The 25,898-nt window shown below is 35.6% G+C and overlaps 1 protein-coding gene across 1 annotated transcript; it reads right to left on the bottom strand.

The window, feature by feature from the left end:
- Positions 1 to 1,458: 1,458 nt before the first annotated feature.
- LOC149792239 (sialate O-acetylesterase-like) lies at positions 1,459 to 17,378 on the bottom strand. The gene is made up of 9 exons (XM_089969373.1): positions 17,226 to 17,378; positions 16,381 to 16,724; positions 14,640 to 14,775; positions 13,122 to 13,293; positions 12,859 to 12,947; positions 5,839 to 5,969; positions 4,002 to 4,159; positions 2,909 to 3,101; positions 1,459 to 1,798 (listed from the first exon to the last, which is right to left on the bottom strand). Exons 1-9 carry the CDS (start codon positions 17,266 to 17,268, stop codon positions 1,553 to 1,555), a joined length of 1,512 nt encoding a protein of 503 aa, XP_089825499.1. The 5' UTR covers positions 17,269 to 17,378; the 3' UTR covers positions 1,459 to 1,552.
- Between the last annotated feature and the right edge of the window lie 8,520 nt (positions 17,379 to 25,898).

Here is a 25,898-nt window from a genome sequence, read left to right as displayed (position 1 = left end):
TAGTACGGAGAGATGAATAGGTGTTTGTACTTCCGATCTACCTATTATGCTGTATATTGATTATTGATATTCGTATTCTTGTTGTCGTCTTTATTGTTCTTGATATTGTTCTTGTAAGTATTGTAAGAATATTCACACTATTTGAAGATAATAATGATACCCCTCTGTACGTTTTGAGTTGATGATGGAGTATGGTAGCTCACTTCATACTCCATTTTTTGTCACACTGTTGGGCGATTGGTAATACGACTAGCGATCGATATATTGAATAAATTGTTAGGTTGTAGCCATCCTTTGGAAAAAAAACATGCAAATGGAAAAGACTTCCAATGGTTGATCACATTCACGATAATGTGACATTAGGTCAATAGTCGGGTTAGGATATATGACTTGTTTCTAGCCTCGAAATCCATCACAATATTATGAGAAACAAGTTGAATTTGACATTGGCAAATAACTTAAAAGGCATGATCTTGAAATATCTGCTGTGAATGGAAGCTTTGTGGTACCCTCATGGTCTATTACACTAAACGTGAAGCTCCTCTTTTATTTCGTTCATAATTTGCAACGAAAACAAACCATATGTCATATAAGAACACGAGGAATACTCAGCATGCTTGCAAGTTTGGGATATGCGAATCATGATGTACATCTAGCTAACTGTTTATGTATTTGTTTTCTTATAAATAATATTTTTTTTAAATTATAAACTTTTAACTGCGCCATATGTACTTGCAATGTTTTTCAGTTTTTTTATTAACACTGCGAAAAGATATATACTGTGTGCTACATACTGAGGAGACATATATGGGTACATACATACCTTTTTTGTTTTGTTCTTTATAGTTTAATCTAATTGTGAACGAAGGCATTTGATATCATTATTATACTTAGAAATCACAATAATAGAAGCAAGGAAATTAAACGAAAAAAAAAAAAACTTACAAAGGTTTGATCCGTATTAGGAAATCTGGTCTCCTGTAAATTTAGTCCTTTAAAGATATAAAAAGGACCCCATGTACTGGCTCTGATGACTAAAGTTTACATAAAAATTGAAAGCAGATGAAAAAGTGACAAACATTTAGAAACTAAAACGTTCTAAAATAAAATTGTCCAAGGGACGATACCTAAAATCGATGGAAATAAAAAGAGTCAAATAAGATCCAGACAAAACACTACTAAAGGGGTGAAATGGGCAAATATGTGAAATGGGACAGTGATGGAAACAACCGAACCTAGAGATACCCAAAGATAACTTAAGAAAATGGTAACACCACGAGGAGATTAATCCAATAGGTCCATTGTGACAAGATAATGCCTTATATGAAACAGGAAAATAAGCCAGGTAGCAGATAAATAAGCGAGTTTGTTAGTCGGTCACTCGAAGAAAAAGCGAAATATATAAAAGATACAAACGATAACTATTTCAAAGGACTACCCAACAAATTCTGACTTTAATTCATCTTTATTAAGAGTGCAAAGTAATGGGTTTTTGATTGATAACGATGATGTACAGCTTTATCTATAAACGGTAGTAATTCATCGATATTTCCTATAGATGATGCTTGAAAGGTGGAGCAGGTAGGCCATTATCGCGTCCGTAAACTGCACATTGTTTTACTTGACAGGGACTCTCGTGCCACGCATACCGAACTCCTCTGACGTGTTGGCCATGTCCAGTACATGTAGTAAGGTCAAGAGTAATGGACGACGAACTGTGTGCAGTTATGCTTACACCAGTCCATCCAGTAGTTAATGGACATGCATAGTTAGGATCTGTTGACTGTGTACAGCAAATCTAGGTGCGAAACGATGAAAAAATGAATTCCATTAGAAAAACAAATTCTTGAAGACACCGAGTCTAACTAAATCACATAAAATGCCAAGAAACATTTAAATATACAATAATTAAGGCACCATTTAGACCAGAATATAAAATAAGCAATCACAAAATTTGATTCACAATTACGTGTAGTATGCATACCCATTTATTGCTTATAAGAGCAAAGGCAGGTTATGGAATATTCAGAGGAATCAACATCAACATATCCCAATTTCTTTGTATAATCTACGAGGTATGGCTCTCTTTTAGGAATGATATTTCAAAAACAGAAACATAGGCAATGCATATTTCTTCATGACACCAAGTACATTTTGTTTAAGAGAAACAGTGCGCTACTTCAGGGTTATGCATGCAGTAGACCTAGTAATTTCCATCAAAACAATTGGCACACAACATTACTCTCTTAGCAGAACAATATTAACCTATATCTTTGCAAAGATATGGTGGTCAAACAATGTTTTAAATCCTGGAGAATAAATAAACCCATTTTATGTTTTATAACTGCTGAAAACTGTAATCTTGAAGTGCTTGTTTCTTAAATATTTTTCCATAGGAGCTTACGTTTTTAAATATTAAAGTGCGCTGACTGAGAAATTGTTTGTTTCATCATAAAGTAAGCTTTATATCTGCCCAAAGAGGATAAAATGCCATTAACCTTGCTAGGAAAGTAATATTTTCGATGTGTATAGCATGTTTACCGAAAATAAGGTTGATTTTTTTTGTTCTGTAAATTTCATTCGATAGTCTCACAAAAGAAATATGTCGCTGTCACCTGATATTAATTTCTGTGCCAGAAACAACACAGAAATCATAATCTAGAAGTCTTCTCCTAGTAGTTTTTTCTTGGATATTTAGATCTTAATTCTTTTCCTCTTAAAAATGTGCAAAATTTATAAGGGACAAAAGAAACCCCTGCAAATAATTTTAAAGGACCGTAAACGGATGATTTAAGAAACTCATATTCTAGTAAGACGATTGCTGCCTTCCTGACAATTTTCAAATTAGAATGTCTTTCCGACAACTATTTGCTCTCCAGTCTTTTACTTAGATGTGATCTAATGATACCTCAAACCCGGAGTTACTTCGAACTTCAATCGGACTCGTTCCTTGGCTGAATTCAATTGTCAGCGATGACCCATGGACACTGAACGTAGAGGGATACGGGCCCTGGAAGTCTAAACCCTTTTCCCCATACGCCACTGCCCTTGCTGCAAGCACCAGTCTACTGGCTACATCTTCCTTGTTACGGGGATGAATCCTGAATCACAACATGGACATTATCCAAAATTCATTTGATGATTGCACGAAGCTCTAGCTGTTCAATTTAAGCATTATGCAATATGAACGTCCATGAAATTGTCTTTGAAACTTCTATGAGATTGTATAAGAAGAAACTGTCTTTGAGTGAAGTGTTGCTGCTGTAATAAGCTGCACCATATCTGGCAAGAGTATGTACCCAATGAATTATCTAGCCAAATGTATTCCCTAATAGAATTTCACAATTTGTCATTCAGCTCTCGTTATGCAAAAGCAAACTCTCTAGAAGACTGTGGAATATTTTATCCAAACGCTCTAAAGAAGCCGCATAACAAATTATATGGCGAATGCCTCAAAATACTAGAACACGGGTTTATAATCTTGATGACTTGAGAAATTACTCACTAGCTTTAATACCACTATCAGAATAATTCTTATGTTTGTGTTCCGTATTAGATTTGGGTGGAGTTATTAATTCAAAGTATTATTCACTGGAAATATAAAGCGCTCTTCAATAATGTTGCAGGACAAAAATCATAACTTGTATTCATAGTGAATTCAGACGAGGACAACTTGGATTATATTACTGTGGCTCATCAAATGACTCTTGACACATCTTGACACATCTCTACGTCACAGTCCACTACAGGAACATCAACACACTCAGTGTTTGGTCTTAATCCAAACACTACTTAAATTTAATTAGAACTTCAGTCATTAGGATTGGTATTAGAAGTTTTGGACTACTTGGAAGTTATTTCAAGTTTTTTTTAAATTTTCACTTAGCATTCTAGGGAAATAAAATATTTTTGAATTTAACGAAACATGTTTGTTTTTGCTCTTTTCTGTTACTTGGTTTAAGACCATAGAATAGTAAAAATAACCAAATTGGTATACACACGCGCCATATGTCGAGTTGAAATCTGGAAGGTCCATTGCCACAGACATGAAGACGTTCTGAAGTCGAGCATTGGGAACAAATCCGTAGTTGGCAGTCTGTGCCCACCTTAAGTCTGGAAATCCTCCTATTCTACTCGGATCGTTATTAAATCCTGCCAACTGTAAACCAGGTGAAATAGACATTAGTATACCAATATTTCTACAGAGGTAACTGCATTAATCGAAAGTCGCAATGAGAAGGAACAATTAATTAACGTTGCTGTTACATTTTCTCAATTGTTAGCTTCCTTCAAAATCATAATTACTAATTGTAAAGATGAATAAGTATTGTTTGAATTCCTGCTTTTTTGATTACCAATGAAATCTAGATCATACAGAAATTTTCTCTATTACCGTATTTTTCCATAAAAGGTACAATCCTTAAATTTAAAAAATGAAAAGGGTACCAGAATATAAGGTTAATTCTGGAAAATTTTATCCGAGTTTCACAATGGTGGTTTTAAAACTTTAATTAGCATAAATAGTGACAAAAATTCCAAGGTATTACAACAAATGAAATTTTACTGAAATCATAACCAAGACTATAAAATGGTTTTGACCTTGCAAGAGGATTCAAACGATAATACAGCTACAAGGATGTAAAGAATGCTTACAGATTCTACAGTATAAATGGAATAGTTATCTTTCGCAGTGTTAATGCAACTTTAATACAGATGACATAATACAACTTTAAGCAAACGTAACCGATATTCTGCAGCGAATTTCACCTTGCTCGTGGGTCTAATATAGGGCAGTCCTTTCCCTCATTCGAACATGTTTCTGTGATAGGAGTTGATATGCATGTATCAAAGTCACTCAGTGAAGTATTGTATCAACAGAACACCTGTTATCAACATGACTCGATACGCAAATGCCTGCCTGTTAAAGATATGGCACTGTTTTATACGTTAAGTTGAACATCAATTTAGACAATTTAATTTATTGGTAAACATCCATTATCTACATAAAGGTTAAGAGTAATATCTGATCTTTATAGATATATAATTATTTTTCACGGAAAGAACTTTTTTATATGCTTTATAATCGTGAAATAACTCGTTCACTCCGAAGCCAGTGAGCAGTGTGACCAACCGTAGCTGAATGTTTTAACCTCGTAGTCTAGCGGTTCATTGGCTACGTTTACATCACAATACCATTTGAATTATTGAAGCTTTCATAGTCATACTTCTAATCATATATTGCAATGACTGCAGCATCTAAATCCAAATCAAAATGGCTGATTCTACAGTAGGCATCCAAAGACCATGCTGATGGTGCAGAGTCGTCCAAACACTCTTGGAAGCAAATTGTGTAGAGATGAACAGTAGCGCTTTTATTAAAATGGAATAGAGGCATCCAAGGGTGCTTAAATCAGATAAAGAGTTAGGGTGCGTGAATGCGAAGGGTTAGGGTTATGGTCACTTCCGAACACTTGAACAAATCATTTCCGTTGCGGAGTGATATAAATGTCTCAGCGATGCAAGCAAGTCAAGAAACATGACTTTCGAACTTTATTTTTAATTGGATATGAAATTTAATCTCATGGGTAACAAAACAACAGAGTATCTGAATTTGCTGCTGTTATTTTTTTAAAAAGCAATTTTAGGTTAATTTGTTTGTAATCTGACTGCTGTTGTGCCACTCCATAATTTTACCAAACTTATAAACTGTATCGTCATAATAAAACTCGACTACTTTTCTTTCTTTCTTTATTTTACAAATTGCACTCTGAAACGTCTGCTTAAAGATGGAAATAGTTTACTTTTTCTGCAGGTTATCGCCCCCTTAGCCAAAAATACCTGTACAAAACCAAACGGGAACGTATTATTTGTCTCTCCGTTCGATGCATTGTGGAATTTTTGCCTCCAGTCGGTTATCATAGCGGGAAATTGACAAGCGTACTTAGCAGAATTGCCGGCATTGGACTCTCCTGTAAATAGAAAATGGGTACTTAGGGTATGGAATGAATCCGTTATTTAACGCGGGTATTGAACATTAAAATTTTAGGCAGTAGAAAATGCGAATACTTTTTTCCCAATCACAATTACCGTATCAAGTTCCAAAGGGTAATTCATGCAATAGACAAGTATTAATTAAATAGACGTTTTGAATGTTTTGTTTCATTTGTGTTACTTATCTATGTCGTAGCCTTTTACACCTCCCATGAATATCCTTATTGATGACTTCGTAAACGCGTGTGTATGATAGTTCAAACGCTTTTGCCACTAACCTTTGCAATTGACTCCTCTAGGTTTGCATGCATGCGTGTATGATGTGTGGACAAAGTCATGGGGTGGGGGGTAGAACTTAGATCACCTACCAAACAAAAGGGCTATTATGATATTACTTGTAACGTAATCTCCAACGACGTGATAAGCAAACAAGAGAAGGCCTGCGTGAAGATCTATAAGAAGACATACTAGTAAATATACGTTTGTTGGTGGTAAGAAATTAATGAACAACACGGGGGAGAGGTTTTCCTTTTATATTAAATAATTACGGTATATAAAATGCCGACAAATGTACATATTGACGCGTATAGTATTCTGGGAGAATTTATTAGTATACCTAATGCGGGAATTCACACATAGGAGCGTTTCTAACGTTACAGATAAGGTTAAATGATTACTTAGCTTAGATGCGTCATACAGATTTGTCACTGAAGCTCACAAGATATTTTGCAACTTTTAAATATTTATCCGGAGCATCTTGATAATGGACATAGAGTTTATATTCCAAAGACAACGAAGTCGACTTGTCAAGCTTATGAACAAAAGTGCTTAAGAGTGAAATATTTTTGTTTGATATTGTGCAAGAAAACTTCAAGTCGATGACGCCGACGAGTGGACCTAGCAGCGATGATAATGAATACTACTTCATCAATAATAGTGAATGTACTAATCAGAAAATCACGTAGAAAGCTACTTTCAGTATTAATATAACAATGGTATCAACATATAGCATCTATGATGAAACCATCTAGAAGGTCGCGGAAGTTGAGTAGTGAAGCTTTGAGAAAAATTATCAGAAGTGCATGCTAAAAGAAAAGCGAGAAAAGCTATTTTAAAGAATTTAACATTATTGGATACAAACGTACAAATTCCGTCTGTATTTGAGTTGGGACAATACTTAGTTATAAGTCCTCTGACCTCATTTTGTGCGACACTTTCTTGCAAGCCAATTTCATGATCGCGGAAAGAAAAAGCCTTTTCTTTTGTGAAGGGACGGTTTACACATTTCTTCTATTGCAAAACCAAAAATACGATTTGCCACCTGATGGACTCCGTAAAAGTCTAATAGGTAAGATGTATTTAATGCTCTTGATTTCAAATACCACTGGATGTAGATAAACCGAAGGCGACAAGGAAAATCTATCCATATATATATATATATATATATATATATATATATATATATATATATATATATATATATATATATATATATGAAGCTGAATGCAATTACTACAAATGCGTATTTCTTGGAAAATATGAACGCTGCAGCAAAACATGCCATCATGAATAATGTACATCCCATTTACTTCGGTTATTTGGTATTCTAGGTGACAATGTTGGTGAGGAAAAAATGATACAGAAATCTATGAAATAATTGCCAGAATTTAAGCGATTGCATATCCTTATCTGGTAAACTGAAATAATACTTGAAAATCTATTAATTAGATATTGATTTTTGTTTTTCACCAGCATGGCTACTGTGATTCAGCACAAGCTAATCGCGAGAGCGAGTTATACGAATAACAAGCAATATCAGAAAAGACGACATACTTCAGGGTTTTCTATATGTGCCACCGTTAACATTGAAAAACTTTCCGAACTAAATGGGTCGAAAAAGCACTGGTAGTTTATGGTGAACAAGAGCATGGCCTCACATCGAGAATGCTGCAAAAGTCCTTAATTGCACATCACTGAGTCGAAGTTATATAAACATCATGGTGATTTACAAGTGTGTTGGGCAATTTTTCCGATAGAATTCGAGCCAAGTATAGATGCAGTGAAAATTTCTTCAAAGATGTCTCTGCGGATTATTTCAACGTTAAAGCGTACGGGCACCTTTTCAGTTAAGATAGAGATCTTCATGTGAACTTTAGTATAGCGCGTAACAGTTACAAATATCATGCGTTTAAAATCACAATGACCTTTAATGCCGTGCAATCAGTGAAAGACCACAGCGTACAATTATGCTAGAGCCAGGCAAAATATTCTGAAATTAACCGAGAAGCATGGGTCTTAACATTCCTTGGACGCTGCTGAAGTTTTAACAAATACAACGCAATTAGTCAAAAAATGCATATGCGGATTTTGTTACACTTTTCTAAGATAGGGAGTGACTGAGTACACCAATATTAAATCGTGAACAGGTGTTTCTTATATCGCTCGAGGTTACAACGTAATGGAATTTACAACAGATCTTCTTGCAAGCAGACACGGTTAAGACAAACAATGACACACGCACTCTTTTCGCTGCAACCGTTTGTTTCATCTGTATTGATCACTTCTGGATTGATTCCAATGTACGTGAAAATTGGCACATTACTGGTGTATACCAGGCAGCAGTAGAATTTCGGTTGTCCTTCATAATAGGCTTGAATTTGATTGGTATTTGATGGTGAAAAGATTTACCGCAGCATCAAAGGTGGCAATAAATGTTATCCCGATTATTATCGAAAAGTATATAACGTTTTGGTTTTAGACTACAGTTCTCTGATTCGCCGAACTTTCTGAGTTCCAGTCTAGACAATCAAGTTAGTAAGCTTTCAGCGGATGCAAGGATCACTTCAAAATCGCCAGTCGAGATGGTACCGCTAACCCTGACAAGTTGAGGTTCATTAGTAGTAAGGACGTGTACCCGTACAGGAGCTGATGGGACATTTTTGGTGAAACAGTTAACGTCCGTAAAATCCTTTTACTCGTGTCTGTGCAGCAAGAAAAGTTCTGCCAATACCAATTTAAATGCAAGAACAGTATGGTTTGAAGTTCAGTGTAAAGAGCATGCCTGTATATCACATTTTGAAAACTGATCAGTATTTGCTCGCAGTCGTATTTCGAATGTTCCTTTGTAATGCCATACAGGCCTATAAACTATGCCCATCACATTACGTTTCATCACCTGGAATAGCTTGGAATGAGCTAATATAAAAACAAAGGCGGAGTAAGAATTGCTCTCTGACATTGACCAGCAAATGTTTGTTGAAAGAGGAATCCGTGTGGTTGGATTACAATATCGATCCAAAGTACGCTCGCGAATTGTGCACGGATACGAATAAGAGTCCCACAGAAGTTACATCATGTACCTCGACATTAATAACCTGTATGGATTATTAATGATGTCCGTGCCTGTTGGTGGGTTTTATTTAGTAGATCTCTTGAATATACACGCGCAAAGATATGTCATGAACAGCGGCATCGGATACTTTTATGAAGTTGACCTGGAAGACACGGATGAAAATCAACGAAACCCTAATGTTTATCGGCTGGTCTCTGAAGCTCAGTCGGTGCCGCAGGCAATTATATATAATTATAAAAACTGGTACCAGCTCTGAGAACAAAAGCAACTACGTATAAATCTCAAGCTGTATCTCTACTGGGTATCCTTACATGGTACGTTCACCGGGTCTTACTGTTTCGCCAAAAGGAATGGATGGCATTGTACATGCAAATGAACATGAACCACTGTATCCAGGCAGCTAACGAGGCTGCAGTTTAAAAAGGATTCTTTAAACTAATGAACAATGCCGTGTTCGGTGAGGCGATGGGGAATCTTCAGAAATTAATTCGCTTCGACATTGCCCAGGAGAGCGTGAAAGATAAGCTTCGAAGACTCAACGCGGTCCCGTATTTGTATCACAAAAAATATTTGACTGCTGACTAATTTTGACAAAGGTAATATCTAGAGCATATGTATTACACTAATATAAACTAGTGACTTATCAGGGAGTCTTCTACTACATAATAAAGAGGTAGAAATGCGACTAAGTTAAATTGTTATAAACGGATAAAGATTCGTTGCTACTGTATTTAACTACCAACGATATTTACGCGAACATGAGTGAAACGTCGCTAGTAAACGAACTGAAGACCAGCGAGTTTTCAAAAGATCATCTACTGTTTTGTAACGATGATGTAAAGGTTACTGGTAAATTAAAAGACAAGTGGCCTGTCTAACCTATTGAGGAATTAGAAGGACTACATCCAAAAATGTATTAAATCTTGTTTAGTAACAAGACATGTTGTTCTATCAATATTGGTCTCCATGTAAATAACATTCAGCCAGGGCACAACACATTTTCTATTTATTGTCGATACTCTTTGAGGGGCTATGATGTCCATTTCGATGAGTTAAATATGATACATACTATCAGAGGTGATAATGTTAAAGTATCTGTAACACATGCAGCATCAGTAAAAAGTTCTCGCCGAATAAGAAATGCAGTTAGAAGTACACAACGTTAATCCGGAGCGATACTTGCCTGTCGCCGTGTTTAAGATTAGATTTAACTTCATATTTAAGTGACGGATTCTGACTGTGGTGATTAGGCACAATATGCCGATGGGGTGGTGGGCTTGATTAAAACGTGATGCTAACAACAATGGCAACTTTCGCTTGTTATCAATGAATATCATCTTCAATGTGGCGTCAGCAAACACCCATACACACTGAAAAAAGTATCTTGCTAACGGTAAAAATAGAAATCAACGGTTGGGCCTAACATGATGTACAATTACCAACCCGAGACTGGCATGCAATCATAGCATATGCACAAGGAAATGTCTTGCAAAACGGTGAAGTGTCAGGCTTGAAATCAGCCAAACATTGTTTCTTCAAAGATAAAGTGAAATTCCCGCTGAACACACCAAGGTTACTTTCCCCAGCAAATATGTTAAACCAACATCAACGTAATTAAGTAGAGAAAGATCTCAACTGTCATTCATCAAAAACATATTTGTCATCGTAACATTTTATGAACGAAAAAGATTGACAGAGGCACCAAGCTGGCGTAATCGGCATGTTTTTATATGAAAACAGTGTCACCCAAGGGAACACATAAATGCTGGAGAAATATATTCTCCCGAAAGATATTTTATATAATTGTATGACGGTTATACAAGTGAACAAAGTATTTTGTTGGAACTGCGTTCGCATACTGCAGCCGAACACTATGATAGTATTAACAGAGATCTATTGCAGATCCTGAAAGTTACAGCCATGCAAAACAATCGAAGTGGATGGCTGCGAGACGAAATCACCAAGACAACTGCGCAACTGGCTCAGTACAAACGCATGTGTATGTTCGTAGACGCTATTTGTGGAATCGCCCTTGACCAATGGTTTTCCTGAAATTGTGACCACGGCAACTAGAATAGGTACTTCAGTCGAATATCTTGTTGAGGTTATATCAATTGTAACTGGTGGTGCTCGTAGAATAATTTCGTTCCCGCTGCATTCAAGAATACATGTCTATTCATAACGTCTCACAGCGTCACAAGGCAGGTTTAATTCCGTTACCAAGCTGTACTAAATGGCTATCGAAAATAGCACGATTACTGTAGGTGAGATCGACGATGTGCTGAATGAAATGGAAAACCACCGACAACCCGGAGCACATGTGAGGAATCGGATGATTGAAAACGATGATTTACAAGCATTAAAACTCGAGAAACAGATTCCCTGAACATAAGAAACTTTCTCATATGGTTTATAGATTGTAAACCATAATCAACACTGATATTATTTCGTAATCTAGTAGTTGGCAATGGTAGTATGCTAAAATATATTTGGGTTACTGATCTAGGTCAAAGTGTTCTACCCAGCATGAATATGTACTCACATAACACATGCAAATGACAAAAAAGAGGCTCCCGTGCCAGAGGTTACTCGCAAAATGTTTTATGCTATCATACACACAAGTCTGCAATTTCCTCAATGTGACAATTATCATGGTGAGGGTGTGTAGACAGGTTGGACCTAGATAAGCAACAAAACAAAACACTATTTCACTATTACTAGATTGCACTATGCTACTCGTACGCCAAAACATATTAGTTCTAAGTAATCAATATCGAGAAAGAGCATTATCCTGATGAACGTTTATGTCTTTCAATGGATGACAATTCCTTAAAGAACAAAAAACTTTAGTCTTGGTAGCGAATTATTTTCTTTAAAGAATTATTAAACACAATACAATGAATGAATTAGCAGCTCGTATGATCGATTGAAATGTTTGGATTTGCAGAATTTATTTACTGTATTTATTTCTTAAGTCAATACTTCATGTCCAAATTCTAAGATCCAATCTATCTTGTATTAGTTATAGAACAATTACAACACAAACGAAACCTTATTTGAAAGCATGCTTGGAACTCACGTGTGATGGACGTGGAAATTAGAGAAGATCAACAATTGGTATTATTGAAATGTGATTGTTGAAATAAATTCCTTGTGTATATGCATGTATGACAAAATCAAAGAATTGACATGCACAAAGGTTTTTGCTGAGATGCTAAATTATTTTAAACTTGCAAAATATATATTTATGTTGTCTAAAGAAAGATCTTGCACAAATGTAAACATTGTTCGTGCTTCGCTTATCGTATTTCACAATTGACCGATGCAAATGTTCTTTTTTTTTTACAAATCAACCATGAAACACGTAAATAGGAATATGGCCTAAATATTTATTCATAATTAAACTAAAAGGAGCTCTTTATTTAGACGTACTGCATGCTATTTTTCACTACCAAATATTGACCATAAAAATTTAAATTCATCAACTCTCAATTTTAAGGAATTTCCTACCTTACCTTGGTACCATATCGCCCCGTAAATAGTCATCGGTAAGAAAGGGTTGACCATCGCATTCCATAACACACTTGGTACATTGGGATTTGCCCTGGGAAAAAATACCATTGCAACATATGAGTGACAGATGTACAAGAAAACAAAGACTCTCAGCCAGTCTATTATTTAATGTTCTGCCCGGTCAAACATCCCAACCTCAAAGATCATGAGGAACAAAAATACACCGATAAGTACATTCTATTGATGATGATAAATCGCATTGTACCTGATGACTCTGCGTCCAGCAGAGGGACATTTAGCCAGAGCTTCGTGAGAGGACCAAGCTTCTATTATTGTTCCTCCCCATGATGACTCGATCAGTCCGATAGGCCGATGTATGTGCGGGTACAGGTACTTGCCGTACAACCAACACACAGCGGAAAAACTGCCAAGAGTTCCTGAATTAAGAAAAATGGATACATATAATGATTAAGTTTACGTTGGCATGAAATAAATACTAGACAGAAAAGAATAGGGCTAGATTTTAGTATGATGTTTGCTGCAAAACTATTTCCCTGTTGTCATTATCTTCAACGTTTGGATACTTGCTCATAATATTGAATTGCATTTTTGGAAGACTGATAAATGCAAATTTTCAAAGGTCATTTGTTGTCCTTTGACCCACCATGAAATTCAGTTTTCTTTAAATATTGAAAATCCAGGAATTATGAGTCAGGTCGATTTCGGAATTATTCGTTACGGTAATTTTGTTTATTTTTCTATAATTGTTGTTCATTGTTCAGAAATGAATTCATTATATTTAACAGGACACATACAAGATTAAAGAGACTGATACTGAGGGTGAACCTGTCATTACGTGGATGGCATTGCAGTGCCTGTGCTCAGCCATTGCACGCATTTAGCTGCAACAGACTGACTATTACTATTTTTAGAACTCATTGTTACTATTTTTAGAACACATTGTTACTATTTTTAGAGCACATTGTTACTATTGTTTGAACAAGCTGTATTGTGTTAGTTATAAAAATGATGATAGCAAATTGCAACATCTTTTATCTTGAAATTTGGTAGTTCTGAAAAAGTTCCAGTTTCTTTTTTTGAGGAGTTCCAGTTTAAGTTTCATCTTATTGTAGTCGTTCAAGAGTTCCTGTCTTGCCATTAACTAAGAAATAATTAGAAAATGTATTCTTAGCTTTAAAAAAATCTTTTTATATTTTGTCCGTCGGCATTTGAGCCACTTAATTTGATAGTGGAAGAAATTTCACCCCCGTACGGTCAAATCTTGTAAGGACATTTCAACATCATTTCACCTTTTTCACTTCTCCAGTAACCAAAATATTGCGACGTTGAATGCATATAGTTTATTTGTAATATTCACCATTCAAGATATACCTACATCCCTAGTCAATTTACGTCATCAGAAGCACCTTGTATCACCCAGAAAGGATCGTGAGACTGATTAAATTTGTAATTTAATCATGGTGGGATTTAATAATAGTTTCGGTTGATTTAGTTTTTGTAGTTTTGTCTTACAATTTTTTGTTGCAATACAAGTTTGATGGGCACATATTCCATATATATAATTATGCTCGTAGTCGTCAGATGTGTGAGAAAATTCTCGGAACATATAGTCAGTAAATAAATTAGTATATGTCCTTCCATTATACAGTAGTGGATTAGAACTCTCCAAAGTATAGCATCTTGCATCTTTTGTTATGTATGTTACAACATCAGCTTGGTCGGTCAAAAAAAGTGACCAAGATTGTAAAAAACTTTATCTTACTTGCGGTTGGCAAGTTCCACTGGGAAACGTGTGATAGGTCTGTGAACGATGTGTTGGACGTATCGTGTGCTGCATGGAATATTCGAATATCTGCATATTTCGCAGCCTCATTCAGCTCCTCAGTGTGGTTGAAAATCTAACAAACACAACATTTCAATCAAATGTGAACATAAATTATTTTAGAATTAATATTTTAAAAAATATGTTAGAAAAAGCAAGTTATAGCAGACTGTGTCCTTTAGAAGGCTGAAATTAACTCTGGATTCAACGTTCAAAAAGTAAATTCCAGTACTTCCTTTGTGAAGGACGAATAAATAAACAAGTGGATTTGGGTTCTGCTGCATGGGAGCTTAGCGTTAAACACAATTTCTAGCAGCAAGGGTTCTGTGTCTACTTGGACAGAATTATGCTCGTCTACTTGCAAACTTAGTGAATTGACGAATGAAAGGATACCAGATCATGTTAGTTTTAATGTATCCCTAATTACATTAACTATGGACATTATTACTAACATACACACTAACGAATTCAATGTGTTTAGATGGAATTCACCCAAAAATTCCGAAAACGTCGTCTAGGTCAGCCACTGAGTAATTTCAGATGTACTTAATTGTAGAATCACATTTAACTTTTCTTCATTGAAATAAGCTAACATTTTCACGATTCAGAGGCGAAACAGAAACGATAGCCCATCAAAATATCGATATATATTTGTAATATATGTAGTTTCAAAACCTAGTGACAAACATGTCAGCAAGTATATTTTGGAAAACTCAACAAGTTGCAAATCTTCCATAAATTACAATCAAGTTTCAAACAGATGCAGTCATTTCAAACGTAATTGGGAAAACTTATAGCCAGCGACTCCTACAAATTTTGTTCAAACTCGCAATTCTATACTGCATATATCCAGTAAATCGTTTGATTTCATTGAAAATAAACTTCACCTCAACACACCAAAATTTAATCAAACTGGTGACAACATACCAGAGTGCGTATTAATGCATATAAAACGAAATGTATACAGCAAGGAAAAAGGCAGAGACTATACGCTAACATGGATTTACTTCCAATTCAAGATGGCTACAATGTGTGAGATTTTAATAACTAAAAACGTTGTGGTATCTATACTGATCAACGACTCAGCTGCAATTTGCACTTCATCAAAGCCTCAGCTGTAATTTGCACTTAATCAACACTGCAGCTTGGATTGAAACTCGCTTGAACTTCTTTTTCGGGATATATACTATCACCGATAGAAAACGGATGTACTATAAGGGGAAAAACGTCCAGAATTGACAAACTCCAGAAAAAGGCCTCGAGAATAATGGACATTTACAGTTTCTACTGGTGCAAAAAAGTTGTGTTCATTAACTTTCCATTATGTATGTTACGTTCTATGTTATCGTCCTCAATCGTTTGACGGATTGCTCTTCATTCATCTTTCTTCACTCTTAATGACATCTTCAGCACTATCTTTAATAAAGTCTAAAGATTATAAAAAGCATGTAATCTATTTTAGTTTTTAGTAGATTATATGATTACCTCAAATTTGATGGATTTCGGGTCAAGACAATATATGGAATGTATGATATATAGCACAACGGATTTATTCTAGTCTCAAATCATAAATCTCTAGCAAAGGTCCAGTTGTTCAGTATAATTTGTGTTTAAGGAAAACACTTAGATTACATACGTAATTGAGAGTCTAGTCCATGAATTTCCTTTTGGTCTGACTTACTTGGCTCATTGTGAATTCCATGTTGCTCTGGCCAGAACAGAACCATACGTCGCCGAAAAGGACGTCAGTAAGCCTTATCGATCCTTCGCTTGAAGATACTTCAATAACGAAAGGTCCCTTATTTCTTTGAACCGGAAGTTTGACCTTCCATATTCCCGACGAGCCCCCGTGAGGGTCGGCAATAACAGTTGTTGTGGAGACCTCAGTATTGTTAAGTCTCACGTGGACGTTGTCCCCAATCTTGTGGGCAAAACCCCACAGCACAGCTTTATTTGGGGCACCTTGTAGAACCATGTGGTCGCCGTATGATCTGGCAAAAGATATACCAGTCGCGCCATCCACATCTAATGATGACAAATTAAAATACAAAATTAAACTTAGACAGGATGTAGTCTTAAGTTGTTGCTATTTTGCATGCTATTATATTCGAAACAAATTCAGGATTGCTTGGACACCGCAATGAGTTTCTCTTCAACAGACTAGCCAAGGAACGTGCAACAGGTTATATAACAATGACAAAATAGTGTATGTATTATTTTTTCTTTTATAATAGATCTTTTTAAGCTTTTTCAGCTTTGATCGTGTGCCAATCTAGTTATTATGCAAATACGAAGCCTCACCAATCCATCAAGAAAAATGTCTTACAGAATGACAAATAAAAATCTGGCACCAGTTTACAGGTCATAACGAATTGGTGTTATATCATCTAAGTGAGCTAATGCGATATTTGCTGCAACAGACATGAGCAGAAAAATATTTTAAATACGCTATAATTCAACAGAAATGATATATGACATGATTGTTTAGATAGTTTTGAATTGTAGCAACATGTATGTTTTTCTTACCTGCCCTACAAAAGTAAAGACATACCACCAGAATTATCCACATCGTCACTGAGCTGTTCGTCGCTTCTATAATGAACAGTGCCGAGCTTTCGAGTTTCTGAACTGTTATGCATATGGTACATGACTAGAGATAAGTCGAGATCTTTCTGGTTTGCTGAAATCAAAACAAGCAAGGAAACAGGACGGTCATTCCCATTCTATAACACGAAGAAGACGATAGCCTCACCTACTTCCAGATTTCAAGATAACTGCTGTCTCGAAACAAGGTTTCTGATGTAATCTTTCATACATCTATCATAGTATGTAGTGTATATTGTTCTATCTGTTCGTCCGATAGTCCGTCTGTTTCTTATTTCATTTACGCACCAACAATTCTAGTTGTTCATCATCTCTGTTACCCAACTTTATAAGTGGTTTTCATTTGAGACAGGATAGGCACTCTATAATCAGGGCTTTGAAAGGTCAAATCTCAAAGTCAGAGGGACTCAGTTTCCAAAAAAACTGATTTCCGCAAAATAAGTCGAGTTCGTTTACCTTATCATGACTGATTTATGTGGCTGGCTTGCATATGAGAGAGAGAGAGAGAGAGACAGACAGACAGACAGACAGACACAGAGAGAGAGAAGAAAAATACTAATTTAGGTTCAAGAATTTGATGCAGAAGGTCTAATATCAGGCAAATGAAAGAAGTTTCTCATAAAAAGAAGTAAAATAATACTATTAACAACTTGGTCGGCGTAAAATGTGGACCGAAAAAGCAAATCAAGTGAACATAGTGTTTATGGGGAGATTATTAATATCTGAAGGAACAAAGTTGATCATAAGAGAATAGCAAACAAAAACCTGACGAAATATTAATACATTTATATCAAGCAAACAGAAACCTGACGAATTATTAACAAACGCACCTAGTCACATTACACTATCCCATATTACAACAAAAACTCCCGAAGCAAATGACAATATGTCCTCCCCACGTACGTGCCCACCCCAAACCCTTCAGAAAATAACAGATTAAATGCTTTCACGTTTGCGACAGAAGCACTGTGTAGTTCATACATTTCTAACACTTTTAAGTTACGACATATAATTTTTTTTTATAACACTGTTTATTTATAAAACATGCAACTTCCAACTAACGATTTTGATTCTGTTGGAACACATTGTAGTATTACACAATAAGCTATGGAAAATACCATAGTACACGAGACCAACATGAAACTGAGAGAGTAGATCATTAGACAGCTTACCATTTTCTCTCGTTCCGAAATACAAGTGTAAACAACATTGCAGTGGCAGTACTATTACCACAAGTAAAAAAAAATCTATTTATGTTGTGGATCAAATAATCTACGAGAAAATGTCTTCAACAGATTTAGGCATATTATCCAAAATTATGTTTAAAAGTAGCTTTTACTATTGGCTCTCGGAATTATTATCAGATGTGGCTTGTGTCTCAGAGTCAGTCCTTGCAAATACGTATTATAACCGCCTTAAGTTCTTCCCTCCACTAGTCTGTTTATATGTCCATGCGTCTGTCACTCTTTTTATCGGTAAAATGAACTCCATCGGCACAGCCTGAGGGAGAATGATTATATTTGTTAAAATGGTTTTAAAGACTGTGTGGCTGTCAAGGAAACGTTCGAATGTGGTCAACTTTCTCATCGAGAGCGAAAGAGCATAATTTTAAATGCCTTCCTTTCTTGGAGAAAATCTACCAAAAAGAGCACGATTAGTTTGATATGGATTGAATCTATCTATTTTACATGTTTTATTATATAGTTTCTATTGCTAGATCTAACCCATAGGTGTGAATAAGATGGGGATATGTTTGACATGATCGCTTGTTATAACTAAAAGTCATTGTGTATATTAGACATAGAGACAGCAACGGCAACAATCATGTGTGGACAAACATAAGCCGGTTGATCTCAGTAGCGACTAAGGAACATGCCATTTTATTGACCTTTCTGATTCTTGTGACAGGGTTAGGATTAAAAATATTTTGAACTTGACCCGCGTCTGAACTAAAAAGGAGAAGATCAGTCTTCAACAGACATGAAAGACTAGTTATCTCCACGTTAACGACAGTTTAAGTTGCTTCCACCTTATATAATCCAATCGTATAGGTATTGATGGTATCTGTTTGAGAAGAAACGGCTAAAATGGAATAAAGAGAGCAGCATTGTTTGAATGAATGAAAACATACATTCCAACCGGAGAGCTATTGATCAACCCAAATGCAAGCGGAACTCTAGCCTTAAAGAAAACGGTTCGATTTAACCTCTCGGACAGCGAAGTTTGATAGTTTGTTCTTTGTGGTAATAGGTCAAATGAGCAATAAGTATAATAATACTGTTAGAATAGGGAGGAAAAGAAAAACACAACAACATGAACCGCAGAGTATTATATTAGGCATTTGTATTATCTCATATATGAAATATGTGATTTTCAAATGTGTTGCTGAATTATTCTAATGAGATGGTATTGTAATAAATTTTAGTATGCGCATTTGTTTATAGCGCTTCGTGTTAAGGATTTCTTACATGTTTGTGACTACTTGTTTGATTATGGGAAATCGGTCCTGAGGAAATAGTCATCAGACCGAAATAATTAGCCAATTACTAGGAACAAACGTCACGGTGCGAAGTGTGGTAGTGAGTTTCCATGATGCCATGGTAACTTTTGGTGAAGTCAGGTCAGAGCCGCATGAGTGTCCCTGGGGTTCAATAGTCCCTATTAAAATCTAGTTGTGTACATTGATTGTATGACTCCAAATGCAGTATTTATTATTGGTAGCTGGTAAATTACACAATGGAATAAACGAGAGGGGACTGTTCCGTCTTGGGCAGGCACCGTTTATTTTTGCCATGATGGTAAATGTTATGCAAAGGTACAGGCGAGATTGGCTTAAAACCATAATGTGTCTGGCCTAAAGTGGCGTAGTAAAACTAGTTCCCTGTATTAGTTGGCTGAGTAGTATACTTTTACGGCGTGAAATACTGACGGTACGTTACATAATGTTAATAATGAGAAACAACATAGTTGTGCGGTTGAAAGAGAATTGGGAAGTTGTGAGATCTGTGGTCTTGAATTATTTAGTGTAAAATTATTTATAGAATGGACACGTTGGAGTTTCCAGTTTACAAGATTAGTTGTTTAGAGGTCTTTGGAAAACTTGTGACTTCTAGCAGAATCGCTTCAGGGCTTACATCGCTCGGTCAAGTTACCATTTGGATTATTACAGTATTTATTATATCAAAGGTTGTCAAAATGAAGTTTGAATCTCATTGCCGGTAAGCCATAGCCGTATCGTACACAACGTTTAAACTGACATGGACTCTTATTCCACGCATACGGATTCCTCGGATATATCGGTCATTTCTTATAAAGACAGTTACATCCAGATCAATAGACAAAGGACTATGGAAAGTTATCTGTACAACCAACCATCCAGTTCTTCAAGAGCATTCGTAGATGTGTGCAGCATATTAGGACATAAATACGTAAGACAATTATCAATTCTTGGACCGGAAAAGGAAATAAAATCACCTTATTCGGATATCAAATCTTGAAACATATGACACTCTTCGAAGAAAGAATTCACGTGCTATCATTTTAAATACATTGGACATGCACACATTCTCTCAGTTTTGACAAATGGCAAAGTGAAATTAATTAAAAAATGTACGGTCCAAATGACGAATAACGATGACAGTGTCAATCTTGTCGAGAAGCGTTAGATAAATGATTAGTGTTGATCGCTAAAAGTTAAACCAGACATAAAGGCTAGATAATTGTTTTTTCTGTTCTATTTTAAATTGACTGAAGAACTATGTTAGTTCTGTATCTTTTAACATCAAAGTCTTCTACATATATGTTAATGCATCTTAATTTTACTTCACAAAACAAAATGTACTTTGTTTACAGCTTAATAAGATATACATTACCTTTATTTACAAGTGCAAATCAAAGTTACGGTTGCATTTAGTCACTCAGTGATTCCATGCCGATTGCATTGATGTACAACTGTCAGCATGCAGTCCATTGAAAAGCATTACCCATGGTGGATGTCTTCATTTTCTCGTTCTAAATGTAAATAAGAACGGTACTATTATATCGTCAGGCTTTTCAACTGATGATTTTGTGAACAATTGGCACATCAACTTGAAAAAGGCACCATAATAGGATGTATCTATGTCGGTTAGTGTAATTAACCTGATAATGTTTCATATCAACTTAAGAAAGACACTTTCTTTGCAGTAGGAAGGTTATGTTAAAATTATTTGTCGATATGATCTATCTCGAAATCATTTATAAGAAACCGCTTTATTGATGCAATATTAATGTATCTTGGTCCTATGGTTAAATCCAAGTGATTCTCTGTAAAAATTATTTTCCAGACAAAAACAAAGCAATTATTGCCAATGTTTTCTTTTTCAAATATGTTACTTCATCCAAGGAAAATAGTTTTGTAAGACGAAGACACAAGATAAATTTATCTTGAAAAATATTTATACTTTAAATAAAGACAACATTTTCCTCGTTAAATTTGTATTTGTTTAAATATACAATGCCAAATTACCAATGGGGAAAATGATTTGTAAGCAGAGAGTGCAGATAATTTAACTTCTCTTTCCTTGCAATAATAAGCCCAAGGTCATCAAAGGCAACAAATTATTGGCGACATGTTACAACCTTATAAAGAATGCTGATTTATAAAAATGTTGAATATCACATAATGTGCATTCATATAACCCCCACTTTGAGAGGGGACACTCTATTTAGATCTCACCAGAAGGAATGGTTTTGAACTTTGAATGTAAAGAACTTCAAATGGAAAATGCAATTCTTTTACATTACACACCAGCTAAAATTCAGATGTGTGTGTATGTGTGTGATATGGGTTCTTAACGTAGCTCTAACAATGTTTCAGTCATATCGCTACCATGTCTGCAGTGTGACAGTTTATAGTGATGTCTAGCACTGGGGCATCATGCCGCAGACATGTAGCATTATGTCCCACCCAGTCATATTATCCTGACACCAGGCCGACCAGTCCTAGCACTAACCTCTTAATGCTGACCGCCAAGCGAGGCAGCTGTTAGTACTATTTTTGTAAGTCTTTGGTATGACTCGGCCGGGTATCGAACCCACGACCTCCCGCATCCGAGGCGGACGTTCTAACCACTAAGCCACCGGAGCGGTCCAGCTGTTTAAGATTAAAGAACATAATTGGAGTACATACGGTACAGATGGTGAGTAGAAATATGGAAGATCCTTAGAGATGGACATAAAGACATTTTGGATTTTTACATTAGGAACAACTCCGTCATTGGTCATCTGTAAACATCACAGATCAAGGACTTCTGGAATTATGTTGAAATTGTTGTTATAGCCTGTCAGTTATTATAGACTTAGTTATTGTCCAAATGTAATTTTGATAGTATAAGAAAAACTATGCGATCAGTTTTCTGCATAAGGTTAAATCTATTTTTCAATTTTCATTTTACATCAATGCCGTACAATATAGATTTCAGGAAAATTAACTCCTTGTTGTATTATTTTATCTTTTGAATTGCGTCTTTAAGTTCAAATTACCAAGGTATGAATAATATTATCTCACAATAGCAAATTATTACCTTCTCCCCAGGAGAAAGATGCTTAAATCGATACAGATTGGCTATGTAATAAATTATCTATTTGATGCTGGTCAATACAAAACTTTTATCCTATTAAATTTACATCATAATTTTAATATCTTGTCAACTTAACAAGATCTATCTACTATGATTCGACAAAAACAGAAATAAAATTTTATGTAATGACAAACTTCGAATTAAAATTTGATGATGGCTAAGTGTATGAGGTAACTGATTTAGAATCAACCATAGAAAAGGCATATTAAAACCAAAATATAAAAGTACCCATGCTTTTGAAACAAGGGAAGTAACGCTGAAAACTGCTAAAATACACGTAATTATATTAGACTGTCATCCCTTTCGCCTGTACGTATAAAGCATATACTATGTTAGATCCTTTATACAGTTTTAATGAATGACGGATATTTAAAATGATTGGGGAAAAAACGGTTGTTTCCAAAAAAATCAAGAAATTATATGAACAAATTAAACGGAGCGAAACTAAATTCAAATGAAAAACGCTGAATAGAAAGGCCAGATAATCGAACAATCTCCATGCGAGAAAACAATTTTCCTGCAAATGAGATTGCCAGTCAAATGCGTCACCAGTAGCAGGTTGACCTGTTTGATATTCATTCAAAAGAAACATGCAACAATGGATATGAATAAATTTTGACAGTGAAAGGTATGTTTCTCAAAATAAGCCGGAACTGAAAACTGTTGCATATGTAAGCCATGTTTCTAAGAAAAACCCTCAAGACCCAAAAGCTTGAACAATATAGTTAGGTGCAATGGTGACTGGATTGGGGGTCAAATTGCATCTTTTTCATTTATGACCATTTGACTCTACAGGGAAACCCCATGTCAAAATGACATTCCATTTAAAAGCAATAACAACAACATGATTTTCAAAATGAGGATAGTTTCTATCCCAGACAAGCACCATTTAATTAGGACCAGAAAGTGCTGGCAAGTAGTGTTCAGGGTAAAATCCCACGTTGATAAGATTTTCCGATTTTGGAGGAGAAACTATAACAAGAATCTTCAATGTGGCTGCCATGTTGGCCATATCGGCTGTTACATTAGTTTCCAATTTGGACAAATTAGACATAATAAGAAGTCATCTAATGAAAGCACAAAATCGATACCCAGCCGTCTCAAAGAAGTGAGTAAAAGGACGTCGAAGATTGCTATTCAGGCAGCCATATTGGAGGTCAGATTTTCACTATTTATCTTTACGGCTAAGTAGACATCACCATCAAGGAAGGGGTCCCCATCTCCGGATTTTATAGTGTATTTTCCGATTGACCAAAGGACGAATCTTGCCGGAAAAGATTTATCGCCTGAAAATCTACTTATGGTTACAATATATCCAAATAGAAAACACCTAGTAACCTACAAGAATGTGGTTCGCCCTAACGGTATGTGGACACTTTCCTTGAGATTTATCTAGTGTTCATATAATCAATGATTCAAAGATGCAGCAGTTTGTCTACATTCTCTCAAACAGCCTCCCCATCCCCACCCGATCTCTCTGTCTGACTGTCTTTCTATCTCTCTGTCTCTGTCTCACTGTCTCTCTCTCTGGACTATCGGAGGAAGATACGGGCAAAACTCCATAAAAAACAATGGTAGAGGATTTTCGCCTGTCTTATGCGACCTGTGAATGATAGTAAAAGTCAGACAGACCTCAAATGAAAGGGGAAGAGAGAGAGAGAGAGAGAGAGAGAGAGAGAGAAGAGTAAACAAAATTTTATGGTTGGTATTAACGTTAATTAAAGCGTAATAGTTACTTATATTCACTGTAAATACAGTCAAATATTTTAATTACTTCTTACTGGTTCGTCATTTTGTCTATTTAACACAAATCTAATTTCAATGCTCCATTACGTGAATGGCTGTGTGGTCAGTGTTCAAGAAGCTTACCATGTGTTTGTAGTGCTCTACTTTCTTTATTACAACTATTTTTTATGTTCAAATCATAAAGTGGTTTAAATTGATTTAATTAATGTGAATATAAATTGAAGGTATGAAAAGAAAAAAATAATTAACTTATCAATTTGAAAAGGTGATTTTGAATAATCACAAAAGGCAGAGAACTACATTTTGTAGCGGACACACTGGACATGGATGTGACGACCTCATTCATTCCGTCAATACACAGATGCATTTAGTCAATCTTTACTCCGCTCAAAGGGCAAATATGTGTATTTGTATTTCATATAAATACAATATATGTTGTATCAGTGATATACCAGAAGATGTATAATGTTTCGCGAAATGGGAAACGAGGCTTGCCAAGTTTCCTTTCAATGAAAAATTTATACAACGAGTGGTACATAAAAGGTACAGCATACATACTATAAATCTCTCTCTCTTGATATATATATATATATATATATATATATATATATATATATATATATATATATATATATATATATAGAGAGAGAGAGAGAGAGAGAGAGAGAGAGAGAGAGAGAGAGAGAGAGAGAGTGTTTTTGTGTGTGTGATTTGGATTTTAACGTAGCTTTAACAATAGTTCAAACCCGCGACTTTCCGCGTCTAAGGCAGACGCTCTAACCACTGGGCCACTGGAGTGGTGTGTGTGTGTGTGTGTGTGTGTGTGTGTGTGTGTGTGTGAGAGAGAGAGAGAGAGAGAGAGAGAAACCATGACCAAACCGAGAGGATAGGTTACATTTGAAACACGAAAAGGATGTCAATTTTTGGACCAATATGTTAAAGGACATGAACTGCAGACACTGCAAAATAAAATAGTTTCCTCAAAGTAACTTGTGGCTGTTGCCATGACCATATTTTGTGACTAGCTTCCATTTAAGCTAAAGATGATATGTATTCATTTCTAATTTAGAACGTGAAATATCCGCCAAGTGAAAGAAGGTTTTCAATAAAAAGGAGTAAAATAATACTATTTGTTCTTATCGTGGAGACAAAGATATATCAAGTAGAGACCGAGATTTCGTTTTCTTATTAGCTGAAAGAAAACATTTGACTATAGGGGAATTGTCAC

Source organism: Sinohyriopsis cumingii, chromosome 9 (assembly GCF_028554795.1).
Source record: "Sinohyriopsis cumingii isolate HCF-2022 chromosome 9, ASM2855479v2, whole genome shotgun sequence".
In the NCBI taxonomy this organism is placed as follows: Eukaryota; Metazoa; Mollusca; class Bivalvia; order Unionida; family Unionidae; genus Sinohyriopsis; species Sinohyriopsis cumingii.
The sequence above is the reverse complement of the archived record's forward strand: the minus strand, read 5'-3'. Positions and strand labels throughout refer to the sequence as shown.